The sequence below is a fragment of the Atractosteus spatula genome, chromosome 26 (assembly GCF_055471065.1).
Source record: "Atractosteus spatula isolate fAtrSpa1 chromosome 26, fAtrSpa1.hap1, whole genome shotgun sequence".
Taxonomy (NCBI): Eukaryota; Metazoa; Chordata; class Actinopteri; order Semionotiformes; family Lepisosteidae; genus Atractosteus; species Atractosteus spatula.
Window position 1 is genome coordinate 9988048 of NC_142731.1, and position 16953 is coordinate 10005000.

General features: G+C 53.0%; 1 protein-coding gene across 1 annotated transcript; it reads left to right on the top strand.

Moving 5' to 3' along the window:
• Positions 1 to 312: 312 nt before the first annotated feature.
• Positions 313 to 14483, top strand: casc3 (casc3 exon junction complex subunit). Its single transcript, XM_088906533.1, has 13 exons — positions 313 to 635; positions 3375 to 3399; positions 4122 to 4177; positions 4999 to 5187; positions 5566 to 5717; positions 6040 to 6216; positions 6690 to 7528; positions 8898 to 8959; positions 9461 to 9569; positions 9945 to 10043; positions 10397 to 10602; positions 10961 to 11083; positions 11548 to 14483. Exons 1-13 carry the CDS (start codon positions 339 to 341, stop codon positions 11587 to 11589), a joined length of 2376 nt encoding a protein of 791 aa, XP_088762659.1. The 5' UTR covers positions 313 to 338; the 3' UTR covers positions 11590 to 14483.
• The last annotated feature ends 2470 nt before the right edge of the window (positions 14484 to 16953 follow it).

The following is a 16953-nucleotide window of genomic DNA, read 5'->3' on the forward strand; positions in this document are numbered from 1 at the left end:
TCTGGTAAAATTACTACACCTTACTAACTGGAAAATGAAACCAATTTCATGCGAGAGATGTTTTTGAAAGATTAAATATGTTTCGACAGCACAGCTGGGCCACTTGTTCTAGACTCCCACAACTCTTTGTGTAAATTATATAACCAGCTGTAGGGGTTCTGTCGCGTAGTTTATTTTTTTGTCATTTAGTTCGTCGGTTTAAAAAAAACCCTATCATTTACTGCAAATCCGAAATAATTTAATACCTGACGGACAATCTGTAGTAGCAAACACTGCTTCAGTAAGTATTGCCTACACTTCCCATAAAGAGCTTTCGCGAGTCATGACCGTGAGGGTTCATGGGAGTTGTAGTGTTCCCGATGGCTTCGTTGCGCCTCCTCACGTGTGCTTGGCCTACGTTTCCCATAAGCCCTCGGGAGGCGCAAGTTTTCCCCTGTTCATTTCCCAAGATGGCGGACAGGCGGCGGCGGCGGAAGCGCGCGTCCCAGGACACCGAGGAAGAGGACGAGTCCGGTTCTGGCACCGAAAGCGGGAATTCGGGTCCAGCTGGAGGAAAGCCCCGGGCGAGGGCTCCCGAACCCGCGGTGCTGCCCAGCGTCCGTGTGCGAAAGAAGAGTGAGGACGAGTCGGAGTGTGTGAGTCTCTCGTCGCCACCCCCCCCCACCTCACCGCTTCTCGGCTTTGAGCTGGGGAGTTAAAAATGGGCTTCATCTGCTCGGCTCCTCTCAGGCCGCACGGCCTCGGGCTAGCGCTGCAGCAGCGCCCAGGAGGGAGGCCGTGGAGCCGCGGGTCCCGGCGAGGAGCCGGGCGGTCGGTGCGGGTTACACCGGGGTCCAGGCGTTGAGCCTCACGGTCCGGCAGCTCCATACCGCTTGAGCAGCGTACGGTAGCCCCTGCCGACTGGAGGAAGCTACCAGCTGGATGCTGAGAGCAGATCGGAACCTCTCCCTTATTCTCCTGGTTGGTGGAATGGTGGTCTGGGCTGGTGTGGGGAGAGGCAGGGGCGTGAATTCACGGTCCACTCGGTGCCCACGGACACGCGTCCTCTCCGCCCGGCCGCCCCGGAGGGCTTGTGGGGTTTGTACTCCAAGGGGTAGTGATGGGCTGTCTGGAGTAGATCGGATCCTCTGGAGCACAGAGCTCAAGGCCTGTGAATTTACAATCGCTTGGCCAGGATTGTATTATTTTCAGTTTCTTTTTGCCTATGGCACCCAGTTTCGTGAGCACGGGAGGTGCCGATGGGCTCCTCTATGTGAGCGGGGTCCTCAGAGCTGCTCTGCTGGGTGCCTAGTCTCCATACCTGAGCCACACGGGCCAGAGCCCTTCTCTTCCCCCCAGTCTCCATGGGCAGGAGAGAGCACGGGACCCCCCCACCCCACCGCCGACAGGACGCCACTCCATGGCAGGGGTCACCCCCAGCAGCTGGAGAAGTGGGGAGCAGCACTGCTGGGGTACGACACCTCGCTCAGAGTACAACAGCAGTGTCTGCAGTGGAGACTCGAACCCCCAGGGGCTCGGAGTGCTGCCCACCTTGTTACACCTCCTGTGTCACAGCTGGCCGATGGCGGGGTCTTAAACGCTGTCCTGTTGACATCTGAAAACAGTGGGGTTGTGCTGAGACCTGCGCTTTATACACTGATACCCCAAGTGCTCTTGGGTTTGTAGGTCTCTTAGTTTAATTCACAGCATCTTAAGACCCAAGAAATGCTTAATTAGTAAAAACGCTTAACGCTAACGTTAAGCTGCTCTTAAGTCAGTGATGAGATTCCAGAGTCCGGACAGCCTGCAGGAGAGAGAGTTTTGGGGTCCAGGGGTGGGGATCACTAGCGGTGCTTTATTTCCACACCCCGCTAACGCACCGCAGCTCAAACGGGTTCTCGCCCCCAGGTCAAGCTTTAACAGCGAGCGGTCGGGTTCTGCTGCGGCCCCTTTGCCTTTCTGGCCCAGGAAACGGCTCCCCGGCACCGAGCTGAGGCTGCGGGAGAGAAACGCTAACCCGCTGAGACCCTGTGGGCGCTGAAGTGGTTTGTGGCGTGCTGGGGGCAAAGGCGGGCCTGACGTGCGAGTTACTGTCGTCGCTGGCGGCGTGTGTGATGTCCTGCGCCCCGGCAGAGATTTGAGTGTTGGGGAGCCTCAGTGAATCGCCATGCCTTCGAGTGTGTATGGTGCGATGCAAGTTGGGGGTTGGGTGCCGGGGTTTTTACCCCTTTTTTGCCGTCTGTTCTTTTAAGTGGAGTTTCCATGAGTGGAATCTGCTGTGCTATGATGCCCCGGGTGTGTATTGGGGGTGCGGTCCAACCTGTTTCCCACATGTGCTGTCCGAGGTTTAGAGAAGTGTTCTTCTAGGGCAAACCTTTCCCTAAAAATCACAGGAAGCCTTTCTTTAGTTTCTTTCCTGGGAACGGTGGGCAGTGAGAATACAGCTCCTGTACAGACTTCCTGAAAAATGGCCCTACTGGTGCTGTAGGCAGAGGTCACAGTCTGTGTATCTGCTCAGCATGGTCATTGCCTGAGCTCACATGTCTCCTGAATCTGTCACTATAAAGCTCTCACTGAGGGAGGAATTTGAAACTGCTGTGCTTGAGTAACGTTAACAGCCTTTTCTGTTTCTAGTAAAATATTTTATCTTTAACAATACTGCCTTTCTGAAAATCTGGTGGAATAAATATTCAACAAACTCATCTGAAGAGAAATCATGAATATAGAGTGTTTTAAGCACACTAGTGCTATAGGAACAAATGGAACTGTGTTTTTTTTTTAAGCTCATGTGCTTGACTCGCAGTGATTTACAAAGTATGTACCAAGAAAGACCAAGTAAAACTCATAAACACATTTTTGAAATTCTTTTTGAAATAAGTCTGCTTTCTAGGGATCCTGGAAAATGTAGGAAGTGGTAACTCATTCCAAGGCATGGCATGGATGTTGGAAAAGGAATTGTAGAATGTATACAGTGAAGGAAAATCCCTTCAGCTTCCTAATGGATTTATATGAACAGAATATCCAGGGATAATGTTTACTGCAGGACTCCATTGTTGGATGGCCTGGTATCCTTTTTTTGTTCCGACCTGAGTAGTTAACCTTTCTTTTGTTTTTTTTCCTCAAACCATTGACTTTATTAAAAGATAGTTATTTATTAAACACCTCAGAGTCTGGGTTAGAAGTGTCACAGTTATGAAATTAAATAATTGGACCAGGTCTGTAACTGTGAGAAAATGAGCTGGGGTTCCTGCCTTGCTAGAAAACTGTTAATTGCGGTTTAGCACTTACATTGCACTGCTGCTCTTATTATTACATAATTGAAAATAACGTGAGTCGGTTTTCTTGCGATAAGGTTTCCAACTAACACTTGTTTTTCTTCTCTCGTCGTAATGCAGGAAAGCGAAGATGGAATAGGCGATGGTAAGCTGGTTTTATTTTCCTTTGCGACTCATTTTTAAATTGCGGTAAAACGTCATTACCCTGGCTTTTTGCAAATGTGGCCCATTCAGTGTGTTGTGCAGTTAGTCAGCAGGCTCTGACCCTGCTTTTGCAGGTCTCCAGGCAAAACCAGGCAACCAGAGTTAGTGAGTGAAGACGAGGTTGTAGACGGGGGGTTGATATATGCCTGCAAACTGGAGTAGGACTCTTATTATGACTTCCTGTAGTATTGCGGGAGAAATATATACATTATCTGAAATTCTGTAGGGCAGGACGGGGATGGGTTGAGGAGAGTAAAGCTCTGGACAGGCCTTTAGCTCATATTGTATAACATCTAATACACAGTTTCTTGTGCTGCCTTGGGTTGGAGGCCTTACCTTTCAGTTAATATCTAGAGTCTAACATCTTTAGCACAACTGATTGTTCTTACTGGGGTTGTCACATGGGTGATGCACTGTGTGTCATGAGTGACTGCAGGGAGCCCAGGCCCAGCCCTGAATGACATCGGTTCAGCAGCTTGTCGAGCTCTCTCTGATCATCATTTGTTAAATAGAGGGAAAGAGTTGCTGTTTAAGGCCTTGTCCATCCTTCAGGTGATTTAATGAGACCATGACAAGACAGCCTGCTGCTTGCAGTCTTCCAGGGCTTATTTTATGCTGGGTCAGCAAATGTAGAGTCTCTGAATGTTCTTGTTTTGTCCTCAGCAATCCTGTCAGATTATGAAAGTGCGGACCCAGAAGAGAACTGCTCGCACTCTGAGGTTTGTTTCTTTCTGAGTTCCTTCAGATGCCTTTCTTCCTTTAAGAGAGAAACCAGGCCCTTAAAGGAGCTTGAGATCCTTCAAGCTTTCAGAAGGGTGCAGGGAAAAGTAACTCCTCCTCACACGATTCGGCCTGGCCATGTGCCTTGAGGTTTCTGAGAAAAACTCGGATGTTTGTAACTGAAATTATAGCGTAGCTATGTCTATAAATTTCAGGGGCTGTACATCCAGTGCCTACATGTCATTAAGAGCAGTCTTTTGTTTTCATGAAGTTTAGCCTCAGTCTCTGCTGATCTGTCATGCGTGTGGGTGTAATGTTCCCCTGTTTTACAACCTGTGCTGTTGTGATTGTCAGTCACTCTACGTGGCACAATATAGACCTGTTTGGCATATTAATTAAGGGTTTCCACAAAGCACTGTAGGTATTTTCAGATTTTTCAGATAACACAGGGCTGAAACTCAACAAGCGTTTTCTGAATGCTCCCCTTACCACCCCAGGCAGCGGCAGGCATGTGACTTGGTATCTTTCTTTTCCCAGCTATGGACTCACAACTGTACAGAACGAAGAAACAAATACCTACATAAGTGCAAATGTTCCGATAAAGAAATGAATGTGACCGTATTAAAGTGCAAAACCCTGGGACTGGCGCCCGTGAAGTTTGGGGTGTTTACTCCAGCACTGCGCAGTGTGTTCAGGTGCCCGGGGTTTGTGTTGCATGGCTTGTGGTTGTCAGAAGTGTCCCAGCCAATTGTGAGTGTTTGAGGAGATGAGGAAGAAACGCTTTTGTGTTCTGTCTCCCCCATCTTCTCTCCCCACCCAGTGTGAGGAGGAGGAAGAGGAGGCAGCAGGGTTCAGTGAAGAAGAGGGCTCCAAGCCCCCTGCCGAGCCCAAACCGTCAGAGGATGAGCAGGCTGGAGAGGAGGAGGAGGAGGAAGGAGGAGGGAGCAAAGAGGTGAAGTCAGAGGAGAAGGGGAACCTGGCAGGGGAGAGGCAGAGTGGGGATGGGCAGGTACTGTAGCTCTGTTGATTATCACTTTTATTTTCACCATTGCAGGGAAGCAGAAGTGTCCTACGTGTCTGAAACCAACAGTAATTTCGTTTTTATTGTACTTTTTTGTGTTGTATTTTAAACCCTGCCCTTTGCTGGCATTCTGAAAAAAACAGTGCACACCATCTGCTTGTGTCTGTGTGCTTCTGAATTCCCCCAATTCCAGTCTTGGGAACAGGGGTCCTGTAATTAGAATGATTGCACTTTCATTTAGTCTGCATGCGTGGTGTGGGGCCGCCTGCAGCCTGTGACATGTGCTTCTCTGTGCTGCGAGCTCTCGCATGCCCAGAGTGACCCTTCCTCCTTCCCTCTTCGCCAACTCCTCGCCTGTCCCGGCAGGAGAGCACGGACACCCTGGAGAACAAGTCCTCCGCCAAGCCCGGGAAGAAGCTGGACGATGACGAGGATCGCAAGAACCCCGCTTACATCCCGCGCAAGGGGCTGTTCTTCGAGCACGACGTCCGCGGGCAGGCCCAGGAGGACGACATCCGGTGAGCAGGAGCGGGGCTGCCGCCAAGGGGCTGTTGTGCGGTGGGATGAGCGTCGATTTGCGGTGCTGTCGTCATCTCGACTCCAACTCTTTTTAAAGTCCTGTAGGGGGAAGAGGGTTCTGTCCCAAAGCCGGATCGCGCTCCTCAGGACTTTGTGAAGTAGCTTGAGTCTTTTTTCCTGCTTCTCTGTGTGCTGCTCTCTCTGAATCATCTCTTCCTGCTGGGAGAGCGAGACTCTGCTGGCGTTGCTTGGCGTCGTGACTCGGTGTTTCCCCTCCATCTCACCTCTGTCCTGTTGTCCCCCCCCCCCCCCATTCTGCAGGCCAAAGGGGCGTCACAGGAAGCTGTGGAAGGACGAGGGACGCTGGGAACACGACAAGTTCCGCGAGGACGAGCAGGCGCCGAAGTCCCGGGAGGAGCTGATCGCACTGTACGGTTACGACATCCGCAACGCCAACGGGCCGGCGGATGGCCGGCCGAACCGCTCGCGCAAGCCCAGGTACAGCCGCCGCGGGCCGGAGCTCGGGTTCAGGTTTGGGGGTGGGGTCGGGGGTGTTTTTTTGTTACTTATATTGTCTCGTTTTTGTATGAACGTACAAAGGTATGCTGAGCGCCAGGCCCGTATAAAGGTCATCGGAAATAATAACAAAAAAGTTGCCAGTCATCTCAAAACCTCCATTATTCCAAATATAAATGAGTGTGAGGTCTGTTTTTATCATTCTTTTGCATTTTGAGACGGGGGAAAGGGTGAAGAAAAAAATCACAAACTTCCAAAAACATAACGATGGGGATTTTAGCTAATATACATAATCCACCTCTCAGAAACCTCCTTCTGCAGTCTTGGCTGAGTCGAGCGGTTCCTTCTGTGACACTTGAGCCCGTCTTGAGGGAAGCAGGCCCCCGGCTGGGGGGGGGCTCTGCTCGCCGGCCCGCGCTCCCACGTGCTGACCGCTGTCTGTGCTGCCGTTCCAGGTACGGCAGTCCTCCCAGCCGTGAGCGCCGCTGGAGAGATGGGGAGAAGCCGAGTCGGGCCTCCTGGCACGGAGCCGCCAACAGCGCCGGCCCGGCCCTCTCGGCGCAGCAGGGGGCCCCGGCCTCGCGGACGTTCGGCGGCAGGAGTTCGGCGGGGGGGCCGGGGCGCGTCTCGCACCCCCAGGCCCGCGGCTTTCAGAACAGCAGGCCCCCGCCCTCCTACAAGGAGGGGCGCGCAAACTACAAACCCTCCGACGAGAGTAACCACCACACCGGCAGCAGCTACAGCCGCGGGGGCCCCCCCGCGCCCCAGTATGCAGAGAGCGAGCCAGCGCACAGGCGCCGGGGGGAGGCCGAGCACGGCCCCCCGGTGGCGGCGGCGCCGGGTGCGCGCGGCGAGGAGGAGGAGGAGTGCTACGTGAAGCCTGAGCGGGACTCGGCCGCGGACGCCGCGGCGGCTCGGGACGCCTCGCCCACGGCCCAGGCGGCGCCCGAAAGGACGGTGGAAAAGAAATCGTACTCGCTGGCGCGCAGGACTCGCACCCGGGCCGCCGAGCTGGGCAAGCAGGCCTCCCTGGAGGAGGCGGCGCCGCTGCAGCCGCCGGCGCCCGCGCCCGCGCCGGGCCCCACCGCCGCGGCCGCGCAGCCCGGCCGGCCGGCCAGCCCCACGCCGAAGCAGCCGCCCGCGCCTGGGGCCGGGCCCCACGGGCCGGTCAAGACGGAGAGCTGGGAGCCCCCGCTGGAAGGCAGCGGGCTGGACCAGGACCTGGCCCGGCTCAGCCTGAGCGGGCAGAACTGGGCGCACAGCCCGCCCTCCTACCTCCCCGGGGAAATGAGGGGTGAGCTTTTTGGCTTTCTTTGCTCGCCATGGTGATGGGGGGAGGGGAGTACCCCCTGTTCGCACTGGTGCTCACCTCTCAGCTGGAGCCACGTGGCCCAGAGTTCACCCCCTTGTGTGTTTGTTATTGTTCGTCCTTTGTTAATAATAATAATAATAATAATGTTGCTTTATTAACCCTATACAATTTCTTGCATGAGGAATTTGTCTTTTTACAGACCCCAGCTTGCTCTCCATGAGACACACAGACAGGGAGAGAAGCTTTGGGTCAGAGTGCAGGGTCAGCCATTTATACAGCGCCCCTGGAGCAGTTGGGGTTAAGGGCCTTGCTCAGGAGCCCAACAGAGTAGGATTCCTTTGCCAGCTGCAGGATTTGAACCGGCAACCTTCCAGCCACAGGCACAGATCCTGAGCCACAGAGCCAGCGCTCCCCTTAGTTGGGGGGGTAAACTCCCCCCCAAGATCTTTAGAGAGAGAGAACGGTTTCTTTTCGGCTCCCCCGCAGTTCTGAGCGAACGCAGAGTTGGGGTGGGCGGCGCCTGTGGAGTGAGAGCTGCCCCGTGACCTGCAGCCGTGGGTGGCTGTGGGGGAGCCACGCGCTTCTCCAGCTGAGTTAATGGAGGATCAGGGCAGCAAACCTCTCTCGAAACTGCTCTCTGCTTGTGCTTAGTCTGGTGGGGGATGGTGCATGACCAGGCGCGTTGTAGCTTTTTTCATTTTTATATGATTAGATTTATATTTAGTTCTGTATTTATTAATTAGTTCCCTCCAGGCTCCTGGCCGTGCATCATGCGTTCTGTTTGTGAAGCTGTGGGGTCTCTTGAGTGAGTTGAAGTGCTTCTGGGAACCGAGTTCATTGCCCCAGTTTCCCCAACTTCCCAGAGGACTCCGCTGGTTCTTCTTCCAGATGAATCCATGACCCTTCTAGTAATATTAGTAATATTGTTGCCTTTTCGTTCTCCCAGTGTGCCCAGCCGAAGAGCTGCGACCAGAGCCAGGCTCCAGTCCTGTGTACCTTTTACACTGGTGGACCTGATCATCCTTAAATGTACAAGGACAAATTTGGCAATCCCCAGACGACCTTGATAATTAACCTCAAAGCCTGGTATTGAGAGAGTGGGTTCTCAAATTTGGACTTTGAACTTGTGTCCTTGCTGTGTTCTTTGGTGTAGTTTGGATGTTTGTGACAGCTGGTCGCCTTACTGCCTGCTTAGGAAAAGTCTACTAGTACTGCAGCCAAATGACAACATTTACAGGCTAAATATTGAAAAGATATTCAATTATTGCCCCTGTGGGGTCGGCCTGTCTCTGGTTCTGTACTCATCCTGAGTCCCATCGCAGGAGTGACTTTCTTCCCCCTTGTTTTCCAGGGATTTCGAATCCGCTGCACATGGGAGGGGGTCCTCCCCAGTACAACAGGATGGAGGAGCTGGTGAGTAGCTGGTCTGCGTCGCGTGTTGGTTTCGGCCCGGGAGAGGGGTCCTGCAGCAGGCCTCTCCTGGACCAGGTCCACATCGGGCCACGTGGAACCGGTGTCCCGTGGGAGCACAGCTGGGGGAACGGCCTGCTCCCGGAGGCTGGAAGAAACCTGGTCAAGAAAGAAATCTTTGTCTGCGAGGTTCCCCTTTGGACACCTGATCAGATTGTGGTTTCTGGTTATTTGTAGCATGATCCACTGTTGAAAGCACGGCTAATGCATCCACTTTAAGTTGTGCCGGGGCAGATGACCAGTGAGAGGGTTGATTTGCGTGCTGCTGATCTCTAGGCGTCAAAGCTTCCTGATTTTTGTCCTGCAACCTGTCTCTGCCCCCAGGTGGGGACCCCCCTGCTCCTCTCCGCAAGGTTGCAGGAGAGGGGGGACCCCCCTGCTCCTCTCTGCAGGGTTGCAGGAGTGTGGCGTCTGACCTGCTGTGTCTTCTCTCTCCCTGTCCAGGGGGTGGGCGCGGGCAGAGCCAAGCGGTACTCCTCCCAGAGGCAGAGGCCGGTCCCCGAGCCGGCGCCCATGCACATCGGCATCATGGAGGGCCACTACTACGACCCCAGTGAGTGCCGCTCTGCAGCCTACATTCGGCCCCCTCTGCTTCAGAGCACTGGAGGGGTCTGATGCTCCCATCAGCTGCTGGGGTGTCTTTTAAAGAACCTCACAAACCTAGACAGAATGGATTCCCAAGTTTGCAAATGACTTCTTGCACTTGAGCTGTTAGAATTATTGATAAGCAGTGGTTTTGAGCCTGAGGCTGTTTGTAGTTTTGGAATTGGTAAAGCTGTCACTCGGTTTGGGGTTGGTGGGGGGGGGGGGTTATTTTGAGGAACTGCTGTACAGCCACTTGGCCCGTAATGGGCCTGGTTCTGTTGGGGGGCCTCCCAGGTGCAAGTCGGCGCGTCTTCATGTCTTCTCCCTCCTGCCTCTGCCGCAGTGCCGTTCCAAGGACCAATCTACACTCACAGCGAGAGCCCCGCCCCCCTGCCTCCGCAGGGCATGCTGGTCCAGCCTGAGATGCACCTCCCACACCCAGGTCTGTGTCCAGCAGCCCCCTGCTCTGCACTGACCACTGGGCAGAGGGGACTGACCGTCTCCGTGAACTCTGACCTTTTCGGTTGCTACTAAGTCTATTCATTTGATGCTCTTTAAGGATTCTTATAACATTCCCAAGACTTAAACGTATTCTGTTTGCAGTTGTTTTGGATTTTGAGATTGTACTGTGCTTTTAGCTGAAGCATTTCATATGTTGTTCTTCCTCCTTCTCTGTAAGGCTGCTGTTTTGGTACAGGTCTTAATACCCATGATGCCGCACTGCTCCCTGCTTGACGTTTGTCCTTGACCCAGGGAGAGCTGCGCTCACTCCAGTTCCTTCTCTTCCTCTCGTAGGTCTGCACCCGCACCAGTCGGGCGCCCCCCTCCCGAACACGGCGCTGTACGCCGGGCCCCCCGTTTCCATGTCACCCGGGCAGCCCCCGCCACAGCAGCTGCTGGCCCCCACCTTCTACCCCCCACCTGGTGTCATGACCTTCAGCAACACCAACTTCCCCTACCCCGCCGGAGCCACGCTGCCACCCCTGTACCCTAACCCCCAGGTGAGGACTCTTCTCCGGCCTGTGCTCCCCCCGGCTGGTTCTGCACCCACACTGTTCACTGACCACACTGTAGTCATGTTGCGTTTGGGGGATTTTAAAACGTGTTTTTGTCATCAAGAAGAGTCATCGGCGTCATCATCTCTACAAGCTTCTCTAAGCATCGCCGCTTTCCTTGTAGCTTTGACATTGATTGCCTCTCGTCCAGATGGGAGCGTTCAGTCAGACTGGTAGATGTGAAACAGCACTAGTCCGTGGTACAAACTATATTTGTAAGACCCCGCGATTGTTGATGTTGGGCACGCAGAGCTCCGGTGATGTATTTGGTCTCCAGGCGGTGTCTCCGTTCTCTCGCCCGCAGGCGCAGGCGCAGGTGTACGGGGGGGTGACCTACTACGACACGATGCAGCAGCAGGCCCAGCCGAAGCCCTCGCCCCCCCGCCGCTCCTCCCAGCCCGTCACCATCAAGCCCCCCCCTCCGGAGGTGGGTTGGGTGGGGCGCCGTGTGTTCCTCGCCCTGGTCCTGAGCTGTTTGCACCGGGCGCACTTGCCCTGGCCCTGAAACCAGCTTTTTCTAGCGCCTTGGTCGAGAGGACGCCTGCATCTTGAGGGTTTCATTCCAAAATGAAAGTGCCAGCATGAGCCAAGAGCAAACAAATTCTAAAACTCTGCACGTATGCGTTATTGACCACTTAGCTGGTGAAGTTGGTGAGTTTTTCCCCTAGACGACCCTCTCACTTTATGACCTTTGCCCCTGTGTTTTCCACGGGCGCTGGCCCCCTCAGCCTCGGGAACGCTGCTGGGATTGAGTCCAGCTGCCCTCGGGAGCTCGGGGATTTCCTGACGGATTGCTGGAGCGGCCCCCCAGCGCTGGGCACAAGCTCACCCCCACGTGCTGCGGCAAGGGCGAAGCCCCCGATAACCCACCTCCTTCTTTTTTTTCCCCAGGACGAGAGGAACGGGAAAGCCAAAGAGCGGAGCAGCTCCTAGCCCTGGGGAGCGTTTTCCATGGACCAGCGGCCAGCGGGGAGGAGCCCAGATTTCCTCTCTGTTCTTGGGAGAAAGCCGGAAACTTCGTTTAGGTCTAAAGAGCACGCTTCAGCCGCCGAAGTGCGTCGTGCAATGCGTTTGTTTCGCTCGCCCTGCTCTCCTTAACTCGACACACCATTAATCAACTCTCACTACGCTAGGCGCCCCGCAGGAGCTCCAACAGACACTCGGGAACAGAATGGAAGCCTCTCTCTCCAGCGGGGGGCACTGCTTAGGGCCGCAGGAGTGCCCTGACTCGACCCCGGCTCTCCCCTGCTGCAGTTCCGCCTGCTAACCCCTGTGTGGTGTAATAACTGACCCCTTAGACTCAACCAGCTCAAGTCAGTTTCTAATGTTGGTCCTCGTGTTTGTGAAGGGGTTTTTTGGTTTTTTTTAGAAGCACACTTTTAAAGAACGTGTCCGAATTTGATTTTTCTCTTGATTTAGTTCTTTTTAGCCGCGTGGTGAGGCTGGTCAGGAATTCCTTTCCCGATATCCTGGGGTTAGCCGACCCCCGGCACTGAGCAGCCTGTAGTTCGGAGGAGCAGTAACGCCTGAGCTCTGAAGCCAACAAGGGGTTCTGTCTCCCCCTTGTTTTGTGGGAGACTGCAGGAGCTGGGGTTCAGTGTTGTGTTTCACAAGTTTATACATTTCTGAGAGGTGCTGTATTACAAGCTGTTGCACATTGTTGTTGAAATTACTGTAAACCTCTATAGACCTTTCCCACCCTGTCCCCCTCGCTGTCCTCCTCATATCAGGTCTGTCACCCTCTCTGTAAACGATCTTGCTGTCTTTAAACTTTTTTTCTGTGTAGTAACGCAGAGCTGCCCCCGAGCACTGCACTGTCGCCGCGTCAGACCTGGGTGTTGACTTCTCTTCGGGTTGTAGGAGGGCTGAGCAGGAAGTGGTGCCTTGTGTTGGGAAGGGTGAGCAGGAGAGCCCCTCTGTCCTGTGCCGCAGGGTCCCCTGAGCCCGAGCTCACTCGCTCGCTCTCTCTCCAAAGCCTCAGCAGCTTCAGAGGTGTGAAAAAGATGCAGCTGAGGCTCTGCTGAGCCTGATTAGTCCATTCGACTGGTCTCAACCTGTTGGTGAAGCAAGGAGCCCTAACATACCTTTTGGTACGTGACTCTCCGGGACCAGGAGTTGGGCAGTGCCTTTGCTCAAGGAATGCTAATCCGTGTGGCTTGGTGGCAACAAGGACTGTGTACAAGGACCTGTCCTTGTAGATCACTGCTTGAGAGCAGCCCGCACCCCTCCCACCCTACAGGCAAGGGCTGCATGCACAGGGGTATCTGTAGGAGGCAACCAAGGTTAGTGGCCGACAGTGACCTTGCACAGGTGTGGGTAAAGGCAGAAGGAGAAAGGCAGCCCTGGGAGGTGAAGCTTGAGCCTCAGACTTGTGTGACTCTGGCAGCTGTTCTGTTGATCTTGACACCCTCTTCAGCTGACCTGTTGCAGCCAGGTCACATGCCTTACCTCGGGCTTGTCCGGCTGTTCGTCAAGGTGAGAGTTACTGGTCGCACCCCCATCCTTCGACTTGGGCGGACTCGCCTGTTTGTGATCTTCTCATCTGCCTCAAAACTGTTTCCTTCAGAGAGCTGAGGAGCTGGTGAACAGGTGTGAGTGGTCATTTTTACAGGTGTGATCAACAGGTCTTACCTTGGCAAACAGGGCAGGTGTTTTTTAACCCGGGTGTGCTTGTGACCTGTGCTGTGATTGCAGCAGTGGACTCTTGGGGAATCCCGTCTACACACGCATATTGGTTTTGTGCTGCAAATGTGACTCAAAAGCCAGGTGGGCTCTCGAATGTGCAAAAATTGGTGTCTTTTAACTATTGAGAGCATTCTCCACATTTTTTCCCTTTGTTTTCTCTCTGAAAAGGTGCATAAACCCTTGTCATTATTGAACGAATGAAGTGGGAATCGCAGAGCAGTGAAAACCCTGACGCTCCTTGAAGACACTTGTGTTTGTAGAATGATGTTGGCCATGTTGACATCTCGTAGGATTTCCTTCTCCTGCTGCAAGTGATGGGGCTGTTGTTTTGCACAACCTCAAAAAAAAGGTGATGTGGTTTAATAATAAAAACTCGCAATCTTTACATGAGGTATAGCATGTTTTTCCGTTACATCAGTTTCAAACAACGGAAAATGTCTGTTTTTTTGACACGCAAGAGATCTTTGCAGGGGGACGCTTGTTAAGAATTTTGAAGCTCCTGTCTGGAACAGAAGGGCCTCAGCAGCAAATGCTTCTCTAGTAAAGGAGAATGTTTTCATAGAAGGCAGCACATTGTGTCTTTGGGTGCAAGGGTGAGCTGCAGTAGAGTTAGCAGAGCTACACACTTCACATGGGCAACCTTTGAAGATTTCAACGTATTGTAACTCCTGTCTCTGAAACAAAATGGAAATTGGGAGAGGGTGCTGTTTCATAATACACTATGTGCATGCATGGCTACAGACATGCTTAAGGAAACTAGTACCACGGTTGTTTTTCTTCTCCATGTGATGTTGCGGGGGGGAAGAACAGTGCAGTAGGCTGTTAATGTCAAATGAGAGCCCTAAGTATGTTTCATTTTTATTTCTTTGTAACTTTTTTTTTTACTAAAAGCCTTGACAGTTTAAAGTATTATTGATTACAGTTTTGTTCTTAATGTTGCATTGGTTCTAAACAGAATTAAAAAGCAGTATACATTCTCTGCCTTAAAGAATTCCTGTCTTGTTGGTTTTACATATCAGTTGAATTTCTCTAGACCAGTTAACACTGTGATGGCTTGTTTTTATTTTCTAGTTGTGTGAATTTGTAATATCAGATTTGCTTTGTGGAGCAATGGTTGAGAAATTAAAAAGTGAAATGATACCCTGTGGTGGTTTTGAGGAGTATCTGGAGTGGAAAATTGATTTTTTTTTGTTGAATAAACATGTTTTAACATACCTGGCAACATGTTTAATTCGCCCTGCCTTTTGAATTAAGTGACTTTTTTTTAGCACAGCTGTAAGCTGAAATCCTGGTCCTGTATACAGCAGCTGTATAGAGTTCCTACACAAAGTCATTTTGCAATAGCTGACCAAGCTGATCACAGGTTCAATAAAGTGCTTCAAGGCACTTTAGTCACCAGTCATTATCACAAACTGCTCCTTTTCCTGCTTGGGGATAAGGTTAAAATGCTGCCTACAGTCTGATAATGGCCTGACTTGAGAACACAAAGTCCCCCTATCTGAAGCCCTGTGGACATGCGCTTTCCAGCTTCCAGACTGGAAATTATTGCACTAAATTGCATTGATCTCCAAGGCATGATAAGGTGTCAAGCACAGGGTGCTCAGGCTAATTGGATTGGTAGCAGTGTGGGAGCGTGGTTAGAGCCCTGCACCTGGAAGGTTTGAGTTCGGGTCTCGGCTGGGGTGCTGCTGTGGTCCCCAGGGAGCACGGAGGTTCACTTGAATTGCCCCTGCAAAATGCTCAGCCATCCAGTTGTTTAGGTTTTGCGGTCATTGAGAATGTGTTCTTAATTGATTTGCTGTGATTAACGGTTGTAATCGGGACATGAAGCGGTCTCAATATTTAAACACATCATGGAACTAGTCGCCCTTAAAGAGGAGCTGGGTTGGAGTGAGGACTGGGTGGCCCCAGGACCCCGGTGCGGCTCCAATGGGCAGGTGTGGGGAGCCCCGGGGGAACGGGGTGCACCTGTATCCAGGCGTGCTGCAGCAGAGCGCCCCTGGGGGCGGAACCGAGGCTGTTCGTGAGTAGAGCCGCGCTCCTCATGCACTAGAGCGGAATGCTAATCAGAGTTTTGGCAATGTAGCCGGTTCCACCTTCACATTTCTCTGAGCGCTGAAAGCAAGATTGTACTGCAGAGGCAGCTGTGACGGTGAGATAACAGTCCATGTAAATATTTTATGAATTGTCTGGGTTGTAAATGTCTGTAATATGTCCGTAGGTTTTGTTTTGTTTTTTATTTTTTGTTTTGTTTCATGTTAATTTTATTTTTTATGTGCTTTGGCAACACTGATTGTGCTCATCAGTCGTGCCAATAAAGCACCTTGAATTGAACTGATCACAGTTACGGGGTCTTGGGTATTGGGGTTCCTAGTCGTGGTCCGGGGGTTCCCCCACACCTGCTGCCGTTAGCTCTGGCTGAGCCCTTGAACTGAATCCTTGAGTGAGCACATTCCATGGTTGGAGTCTTATTTTACTTCCATTCTAATTGGAGATCTCAAGTTGCTTAGGGTGTGCTATACCATAGTTAACATGTTTAGGGACTGAAAATGACAACTGCAAACTAATCCTTGTGCGACTCAGGGTTTAATGATGTTTGATTGTGCAGAGCTCAGCGGCGAAGAAAAGCTACAGGCAGGGTCTCCCCAGGACGATTGGGTGAATCTGCCTGGCAAGTTGGGAAAAACGGTTTGTGCCGACTGGGGAAGAGTGTCCCGGGAGAGCTGGCTGTTCACTCAGGTTTCCATGTTTCCGTTGTGTGTAGGGCAGCGATCCCGGTCCCCTCCGGCCGGTTCTTGAGAGGTCCCAGGGAGTCGGGCAGGGCAGCTTGCTCAGGCCCTGCAGGGTGTCCAGGGGCTCAGCGGTCCGGCGGAGCCGAGCGGCTGGCGCAGGGACTCCGAGGCCGAGGCCAGGAAGCACCGCTTTGCTTTACACACAGAGCTGTGGGGGTCTGGAACGAGCTGCCTCGAGGTTGTGGGAAGCCGTTTTCCTGGAAGTTGCCGGGAGATGCTTGGATGAGCTCCTAGCGCACAAATGGGGCTAAACTCCCCCTTCTCGTTTACAGCCTTTCTCGTGTAAAGCTGGAGGGCTGGAGTTCCTGCACTCAGGTGCGCTGCTGTCCCTCCTGCCCCGGGACCTGAGCTGCTGGGGCTGTGCACGCCAGCCGGGACCGGGAGAGACTTGCTTTTGGGGCGACTGGCTGCCCTGCGTGCTAAGGGAGAGGAGCCAGCGAGTGGTCCGTCTCCGTTATAACCGCCTGCTGCTGCGAAACGTCGGGCTTACTAATCCGACTGCGCCACTAGGTGGCGGTATTGGGCGAGCATTTTTCAATGGGAGGTCCGTGATGCGTTTTCACTTGTATTAATTGTACGCATCCGATGTGTTTACCTCGCCTAATGCTTTCTGACCGCTTCCTAAGCCCTTGTACAAATCTTTACGAGCCCTCGCCCGCCCCTCATGCTCGCTGCCCGCCCCCCGTCCTCCGGTCTCGGCACAAGCAGGCTTTTTAACCCGCTTTGCCCAGATCGGTCTTGACGGCACAGCGTGCCAGCCGCCGTAGCCATGGCGACGGGGATCTTCACGCCGGCTCGCATCGTATTAAAGGAGTAATAA

Excerpts from the sequence above, each read along its gene's own strand:
- casc3 (XM_088906533.1), top strand. The coding sequence starts at position 339 with ATGGGAGTTGTAGTGTTCCCGATGGCTTCGTTGCGCCTCCTCACGTGT. Across the intron at positions 4,178-4,998 it reads AGAACTGCTCGCACTCTGAG|TGTGAGGAGGAGGAAGAGGA; the intron begins GTTTGTTTCTTT and ends CTCCCCACCCAG. Across the intron at positions 11,084-11,547 it reads TCAAGCCCCCCCCTCCGGAG|GACGAGAGGAACGGGAAAGC; the intron begins GTGGGTTGGGTG and ends TTTTTTCCCCAG.